General features: G+C 34.9%; 2 protein-coding genes across 2 annotated transcripts; one reads left to right on the top strand and one right to left on the bottom strand.

The window, feature by feature from the left end:
* The first annotated feature begins 14 nt into the window (after positions 1–14).
* On the top strand, positions 15–590 carry LOC103309258. Its single transcript, XM_008184221.1, has one exon. The coding sequence runs from the start codon at positions 15–17 to the stop codon at positions 588–590; it is 576 nt and encodes a 191-aa protein (XP_008182443.1).
* A 2,277-nt stretch (positions 591–2,867) lies between these two features.
* On the bottom strand, positions 2,868–8,318 carry LOC100574550. Its single transcript, XM_016803591.2, has 3 exons — positions 8,088–8,318; positions 6,671–6,755; positions 2,868–3,580 (listed from the first exon to the last, which is right to left on the bottom strand). Exons 1-3 carry the CDS (start codon positions 8,316–8,318, stop codon positions 3,105–3,107), a joined length of 792 nt encoding a protein of 263 aa, XP_016659080.1. The 3' UTR covers positions 2,868–3,104.
* Between the last annotated feature and the right edge of the window lie 1,179 nt (positions 8,319–9,497).

Raw genomic sequence — 9,497 nt, forward strand, 5'->3', positions numbered from 1 at the left:
CAAACACTGCTATAATGTATATTGTGTTCAATTTGAATTCAATGATATTCAATGACCCATCAAACATCGGTCAGCGCGTAATCTTGCCGTCTTCATTCACAGGTTCTCCGCGTTATCTACACGAAAAAACGCAAGATGCTATGACTTATGTCTGCAACTACGGGAGACCAGACTTATTTGTTACTTTTACGTGTAACCCCGAATGGCCTGAAATTAAAGCGGAACTATTAACTGGACAGCGGTCTTTCGATCGTCATGACATAATTTCAAGGGTATTTCATTTAAAGATGAAAAAATTCATAAAATTATTCACAAAAGATGAAATATTCGGCAAAGTGAAATGTTACATGGCAAGTGTGGAGTGGCAGAAGTGGGATTTACCTCACTATCATTTGCTGTTTTGGCTAGAAAGAAAAATACAGCCAGACGAAATTGATAGTTTCATAGTTGCAGAACTGCCCAACCAACAAAATGACCCGAAATTGTACGATATCGTGACTAAAAATATGGTGCCCGGTCCATGCGGAGAGCATAGCTTAACAGCACCATGTATGAAAAACGGTATCTGCACAAAAAAGTACCCTTATTGACGTTTCATCAACGATACCCAAACCGGAGAGGACGGATATCCTATAATTTATCGTCTATAATATAATTTTTTTCATTCGATACATGGTATTATGTTTTACAACAATAATAAAAATGTAAAGGGTATTTGACTTGCAATTCTTTTCACGGGCAACGCCATGCGGGTACGGCTTTATATATAGGTATATGTCTATGACATTAAAAGTTACGTTTTACGACAAATGTATTATTTAATGTATCATCTCACAATGGTCTACCAGGGTGGCTGAATTGCACTTACTGTTGCGAGTTACATCCAAAAAGATTTAAACAATCACAAAATTTTAAGGGCAACGAAGTGCACGGGATCAGCTAGTATTAAATAAACACCATGTATATGTATACTATTTATAAATTATAACCAACTTATTAATTTATTTAATCATAGTACATATTTTGTACACAATGTTTTTGTTAGATGAATAAAATTAATGTAGAGACTAGAGGTACACACAAATAGTTGTTATTTTATTTAACTTTCACTACAAATAACATTTTCAGACATATTGTCATAATTTATAATAGGTATTATAAACAAACATTTTACTATGCGCCCCAAAAAAGATTCCGGTCGAGCTCCGGCTCCACCGGCTAGCCCCGTGCGCACGCCTATGGTGATAGCCATAAATTATAAAAATTTATATTTTTTAACCATGATTATAAACATAAATTTGTTACATTGATAGGACAGAAAACCCTGATTTCAGTAACTTTAAACTTATAACAATTTTGAAGATAAAATAAAATTAATAGTTAGACATGGCAATATAAATGTATAATTTTAAAAATGTTTTAATTGTTCACAGATAAAAGCTATTTGGGGCCGTCGTTTATAGCGCTGGACACTATGTATCTTATATACGAATGTTCAGTGAAGTATGGGAAATACTCAACGATTTGGTAAAGAAATTTAAAAAGTGTTTAAATCCGGAAACAACAAAAATCAACCCACACTTAATATTTTACGCAGTCTAATTCGTTAAAATAAAAAATTTGTAAATTATCACTTTGTATTTTAGATTCTGAGTGGAACGATGAATGTATTGATTTTACAATGATGTGTGTTTTTTTTTAAAATTTTTAAAATTTTTTATTTTTGTGTCTCTGTACACGATAAATAGTCGAAATAATGCTACGATTTTCAACTTCAGTATCTTGTTCGATTGGAAAGTGAATATCGTTGGTGCATTGGGGAGGTCAAAATTTAAAATTCTCAGTAATTTTCAAAAGCGTCAAGAAAAACCAAAGAAAAATTAAGGAAAAACAGGAATTTTTGCGTAAAATCGGTTTTAAACAAAATCGATTTTGGCTTTTGGTGTAAGGCCTTCTACACACGGAGCTACTCATTTGAAACTAAATACTGACGCGAATCACTAACTAGTCCCCGTAGAGTCACTACCAATGTTATTCAATGGAACATAATGGACGGCACTACTAGTTACTAATCATTTACTAACGCGTTAGTGATAGGCCGTCTACACACGGAGCTATTCATTAGAAACTAAACTGGTTTGTGATTTAAATTACTTATCGATTACTAACGCCTTAGTTACTCGGATCCGCACACGATCATATTGAAAAGTGATTGAAATCACTAGTTAATACCGTTTGGTTATCGAAGGAGGACCTGTATCATCATTTTTTAACTCCATGGATGATTCCAGTGATGAAGAAATGATGATTGCATACTACTATTACCATACCAAAAGAAATAGAAAACGAAGAAGATTTTGGGTTCATCCATACATTGGAAGAAATTTTCACCATCGACTATTTGTTGCCGCGCGAGAATTGAATCTTTCTGATGCTAAATTTTTATGCTTTTATCGCATGTCTAAAGATAGTTACTTACAATTAGTACAACTGATTTCTCCTGCCATTCACAAAAAAAATACGAATATGAGAGAGTGTGTAAATGCTGAGGAGCGGATATTAATTACTCTCAGGTAAGAAATTTCTGTTCACATACTCAATAAAAAAAATTAATTATATTCAAATTATAAAAAATTATAAAATACAACCTTTTTAATTATTAAACACTTTTTAATAATAATTTAAAAATAAAATAAATGTAAAAACTACGGTTAACTTTCAGACATGTTATTGATTAAATAATTGTGTATTGTATTCCTCTTGGTTAACTTCACTCAAAGCTTCATTTACTGCTTCATAAAACTGTGCTGTGCTTTGACTGGTTGAGTTTCCTAGCCTGTTTAATTGCGAAGTATTATTCACATTTGCATCCTGAGGTATATACATCATTTCAGAGTGAGTCGAAGGTGTAGATGAGGCTGAAAATGTATTTGATGGTGTGTACTCGAAACTGTGTGATAAAATGTCATCAACAGACTGCAGGGCTCTTCGCTTGAAAAGTCGTACTCCTTCGTCTGACATTTTGAGAAGATCTGGTAGCATGCTAAGTAAAAACATTTTCAAACCTTCTGTTTTTGGATCCGGCTTTATATGATCATCTGAATTTAGCGCTCTGGCTCTTTTGATTTCGAAGTATTCGAGGAATGCTTTATCAACTGGGTTCTTAAACCCACGTTTTCGGTTTGGCATATTTGATGGAAAAGACTCAGGTTGACTGTGAGTAGTGTTCTTCTTGCTTTGAGACATTTCAGTTGTATGTAGTGGTGTAGGTAATGGTGACGGTGAAGATATGGTATAGATGTGGTTGGCGGTTGTTGAAATGAACAATGCGGTTCCAAAACGTTTTCTCCGTTGGCGGTCGAATCATTTTCTTCAGATTCCTTATCTTCTTTTTGTTCTGGTGGGTTTGGTAGATTTCCTGAAGGTGCACCTGATGCCTTTATATATGGTACTATGAATTGCATAGATTCCATTAAATAATATGTCCTCTTTGTTTTCGCTCCTACGCCACTTGGGGCAGGTTTCATGTTTCGCACAAAAACCGCTCGAATATTCTTCCACCTTTCTTTGCATTCCGCCGCTGTCACAAACAAAAATTATTAAAGAATTATACAGGGTTTGAAATTCTTTTTAAATATTTTTAAAAACCCAATAAAATTATTAAGTGTAAATTGAAAAAAGCCATGAACATTTTTGAAATATTGTGAATTATTTTTCAGTTAGAAATTCATAAAAGTTTTATTTTCACAGCTTACATTAGAAATTTTAATAGAAGCTCTGATATTATAATATTTACTATAGAAATTTTCTTAAACCACCCAATGTATTTTTAACTCTATGTTACAGATACTTAGGTACTGGTGGAACATTTGCATCACTTGCAGTTTATTTCGCTAGAGGGGAGTTCACAGTTGGTGGGATTGTGTCGGACACATCAAAAGTGATTTAGGAAGTGTTGAAGGACAAATACATGCAGGTACCGAATAGAGAGCAGTGAACAGCAATAGCACAACGTTTTGAGACTCTCTGGAATCTTCAAAACTGCATAGGAGCAATCGATGGCAAACACGTCAGAATTGATAAGTTTGCGAATAGTGTTTCTTCCAATTTTAACTACAAATCATATCATTCGACAGTGTTATTGGCTTGCTGTGATGCTGACGGTTTATTCACAATGATTGAAACGGGTTATGCCGGAAGAAATAGTGATGGAGGTATATTCATGGCCTCAGCAATGAAATATTCGATACATCGTGATGAACTTGATATTCCTACCCCCTCACTATTGACTTATGATGAAAACTACAGCTCATTTACATATTACTTTGTTGCCGATGAAGCATTTCCGTTGTTAAGATATCTAATGAGACCTTAACCTAAAAGAGTTTTGGATAATGTAAAAAGAATATATAACTACAGAATTAGCAGAGCAAGGAAAACCATTGAATGTACTTTTGGGATGGTCTGTGAAAAGTTTGCTGTTTTAAATGGTCCAATTTGCATTAGAGAGTCCAAAAATGTGAACTTCGTCATCAAAGCCGCATGCGTCCTTCATAACTATGTAAGAAAACTAGAGGGACTTCCGTACGTATCTACCTATCCCCAGGACTGTGAACCCAATGACCACATCGATGTAAGAACTACTGCACAAAATATGACAATAAACGAAACCTCTTCTCCAGCCGCACTTAGAAATTATTTAACAAATTATTTTCTTACCCCACTTATAATTAATTTTGTTCATTTACTAATTACATAATTTTCTTGTTTTCATATGTGAAATTCATGTTAAACACAAATTAAATGTTTTACGTATTTTTAGCAATAACAGAACTTGTTTTTTTTTTAAATTAGTATGATAATAAATTGATAACAATAATCTTCGTAAAATAAAATAAAATAATAAAATAAATGAAATATTTGTAAGGTTTTGGGCTTTTTAGGGCCACAAAAAACTACCCACGAAAAAAGGGGATCACTTTTCTCGTGACCTGCGAGCCGCACCGCGTGAGACCCAAGGGTCAAGTCGGTGGAACTCGCAGGCTTTGATACATGGAAAGAGTATTGTAACTCCAAGATTTATTTTGGGGAAAGGGTGTGTGGGTTATGAAATAATAAGTTGTAATTTAAAGGTAATCACGTGAGTGTATTTTACAGGGGTTTTAAGTAATCAATAATTTTGTAATAACATAATCTGGCACATGGCAAGTACAACAAATATAAAAGGCACATTTCAAATACAATAATGAATATAAAAGGAACATGGTAAAAAAAAACAGACGCTCGGCCCACGGGGATCGACACATCACATTACTCGTGGTGGTCTCCACAGGGTTACCGGGCGCAGTTTAAATGATTTGGGGAGGCGAAGGGTCGAAACATCTGTAAGTGTGGTCCGGGGCCCCCTACTGAAACGCGTACAGGGACAGCTGGTTTTTACGCCAGCCGTATGTGAACGCGTAGGAGGTTACCCGCTAGGCCCAAATGGCAACCACACTTTGGCATTCTGCAACGCACATTTTACAAGTATCGTGCTTTTGAGTGACAAGACAGAAGAAAAAGGGGGGGGGGACAGGGGAATTATATTTACGACAGCCGAGTATGATGTTAACGGTGATGATGTGCTGGTTTGACGGCAGTCACGTGGTTGTAGCATGGCCCGACCTCGGGCCCGTCGTAAAAAACTTAGCCCATCATAGCGTGTTGGTATTGAGCCAGGAAAAACGATACGTGGTTCTGACAGGTAATGTCGACACGAAATCTGGCGTGATATGCAGCGAGTTTACGCCATTCGTTGTTCACAAAAACAGTAGTATAGTACTAGGTGGAGCGGGGATCAACCGTGGTCCGTACTTCAGGACGACAAAAAATGGAGTGAATAGTGACCAGCGTCAGTGGAGTATATCTTATGGCGAAAACCGAAATCCAAAAGTGTGAAAGTCGTACGGCAGCTGATTGGCGGTGGTACTGGGGCAGTGTGGTTTGGTTGCGGGATCATTACATAAGATTGTGTGGTCAGAACGCACTGTGTGTGGTACCGGTTTTGACAACGACGGCGGTGAAAGCAACAGTCGCCAGCGGCTGCAGGTCGAGTGTGCAAACACTGCTGAGTTCTGGGTGGGGGGGGGGGAAAAGAACATATTACATAATATTGCTGTTATTATTGAGAATTCTCTTTGCGCGGCACATGTGAATAATTGTATGCTGATAATTTATTAGAGGGCCAAAATTCCGTGACGTTACATATTATTATTATTATTTTTTTGAATCAATTGTAGCTATAATATTTAAAATATCAATATTGGCACCGATTCACGGTGTTCAGTCCTGTGGAAAACATATATATTTAGCTGAAAATAGACAAAATTTAGCACCAATGTATGAGAGAACGATAAATTATATTATTACGTTGTGGCATTTGTGGGTTTCACTAATTTCATCGATTAAATTCTATATTTAAAATTAATATTATGAATAATCAATATTTTTGTTATTAATGTTTATAAATAATATAATAATATAATATAATTTATATTACCTACTTTAAAATAATATAATATAACAGATTATGTAGACAAGTATTACATATTATTATCTATTTCACTTATTTATAACCAATACATTGAAGAAAAAATAATTAATAAATAATAATATTATAAGTTTATTATACCTGTCATATTCACAGTTTTTCCAACTTCGTTCCATGCTATTTCCATCTCATCCTTCCTAGAATAGCCAGGAAGAGTGAAGTTGTACTAAATCGGATGTTTCTCCACTTCTTCTACTAGATATAATATTATACCTTATAATATCATACATTTATAAGTAAACCTGATATATATATATACATATATATATATTTATATACAATTGTTCACAGATTTTCGGATTCCATGAGAACGATGTACACATATTAAGATTGTTGTTGCCGTTGTTAATGGCAGCCACATGTTCGACCTCGATATTCCGGCTGCTGACCAAGGATAATAATAATAAGACGAAACACATGTATAAAGCGTTATAATATGTAAAATGTACCATATGTGTGTGAGATCGGTAATACTATTCTCTTCACTACACCCAAATTGTGTTACATATATCATTATTATTATTATTATTGTTAAATTTGATTTGTACTTGTACCGTACCATACATATATAAATATATTATATTATCAAATATAATATTCATTATAATATATTACATTTCAGTAAAAAAACAAAAAATACGTATTTTTTTTATTATTTAATTTATTACAAAAACATAATTACATCTATATTATAAGAATTGAGTTACTTCTATTATTATTGTAAAATGTGATGTGTACATGTACATATGTCATTCCTTCCTATCCTTCTTAGGCGATAACTTGATGAAGGCATCTTTCCATACATTCTTAAACTGGGATCAATTACACCAATTCTGAAGTCCGGATGCCCAACTGATGTCTCCAACTATAGGCCCATCTCAATTTTATCGCATATTGCCAAAATGTTTGAGTCATTGGTCCAAAAGGATATTCTTAGATCTTTCAATAATATTATCATGGAAGAGCAACACGGTTTCCGCCCTGGTCGTTCTACTATCACTAACAGCCTAATTTTTCATAATTTTGTTTTCAACGCCTTCCAGCATCATTCACAGGTGGACGTTATTTACACGGATTTTAATAAGGCGTTTGATACCCTGAACCATGCTGTCTTGGTGAAAATTCTAAAAGATTGTGGCACTGGAGAGCCACTTTTGTCTTGGGTTCAAACTCTCCAGTAACCTTGATCCGGGCCTTCACATTTTAATGGCTTGTTGCAAAGCTCTAAGAGTGTTGGGTATAATAATGAGATTGTCAAAGGACCTTAACCTAACTTCGTCATTGAAAGTTTTATACTGTTCGTTAGTCCGGCCAATTATTGAATATGGTGATCTCCATACTGCCGACAATGCTTGCCAGGTCGAAAGGGTACAGCGTAGGTTCTTGCAATTTTCAGCTTCCTTTGGACTTATTGATTTAAAAACACCTTAGGACTATAGTATAAGTGTTAAGAAATGCACTCATACCATGAGATATCGACATGAATAGTTCAATTTACCAATATTTCCCACGGAAAATGAAGATCCACCTGTGCTTCCTCGCCCAAAACGGGCTTACGTGTAGCGTAAGAAAGGAATTTATACTGGACTCGCTCGAGACGCAGCTGATCCTTAGCAAAGTATGGGAGCCAAACGTTAACCTCGTATTCTAAAATGGATCTAATAAGAGCAAAATATAAAGAACAAAGACAGGCAGGTGACGAAATAACCTTGGTAAAACCTAAAACCATATTAGCTCGACCCGTATCAATGTGATGGTTGAAAGAGAGAGTGGAAGAGTAGTAAATACCAAGATCTTTTATAGTAGATACGCGTTGCAGTAGAATGTTGTTAAGTAAATAAGGGTGATGAATAGGATTTAGTGATCTAGAGAAGGAGATTACATTACACTTGCTAACATTAAGAGAGAGGCCTAGGGCGGATACCCAATGATTATTAAATTGAATAAGTTTATTTGAATAGTAAACAGTCGGAATGGGTATCAATTTTAAGGAAAATGTTTATGTCATCAGCATAGAGAAGGAAATGAGCCTTTTTGAGGAAATTGAAAATTAAATTGAGTTAACATAAAGGCAAAACAATAGAACCTCAAATTACTACCCTGTGGAACACCAGATGTGATATCAGATAAGCCTGATGAAACCCCATTTAATTTAACTAACTGGATAGCGTAATATTCCAGGTTACCAAACTGTACCAGAGTACTATTCTGATAGTTCAGGTGACTACTCGAATATTAAGTCTTGCAGGTAGCAAGACCGTTTTGTTGATGATGATGATGATGTTGAAGTAGTTGATAATGAATTGTATACAGGTGTAGTTTTATTATGTAGTTTATTAAAAGTGTACTTCAATAATATTCGACTAAGCACAAAATTACAAGTTTGCTACACAAAGTGTCATGAAGGTGCTCATAGTGCAGTGGAGTGAACACGTCTGAATACAGGCCGTTTCTGGTCTGATTTTATAATAGTTCAGGCCCTCCTACCTACCCCCTGGTCCATCGGCTTATCCATATTTTAGTAATTCACTGCATCCTGTGGCCTAGCTACGTAAAAAGTCATGTTGACAGTTCTGGGAACTCTAGCCAATTGCTAACTATCACATCCTGGGTTATAGGTTAAGTCTATATATATATTTGTGATAAATGGCAATCTCATATCCTGTCAATAGATACGCATTTTTTGTCTTATAATGTGGTATTAAAATATTATACTCGAATAATTCGAAAACCCGGTTGACCCTATCATATCCATATTTTAGTCATTTAACAATTGCCGAAATACTAACGAGGTCGTTTGCCTATTTACCTATTCGTTAATTCTATTATTTACTATACTTTTAATTTGACTATTCATGCTCATTAATCATTATGTGTCGTGAGTAAACGGATACTATCCGTTACAATA

The sequence above is a fragment of the Acyrthosiphon pisum genome, chromosome X (genome assembly GCF_005508785.2).
Source record: "Acyrthosiphon pisum isolate AL4f chromosome X, pea_aphid_22Mar2018_4r6ur, whole genome shotgun sequence".
NCBI lineage: Eukaryota > Metazoa > Arthropoda > Insecta > Hemiptera > Aphididae > Acyrthosiphon > Acyrthosiphon pisum.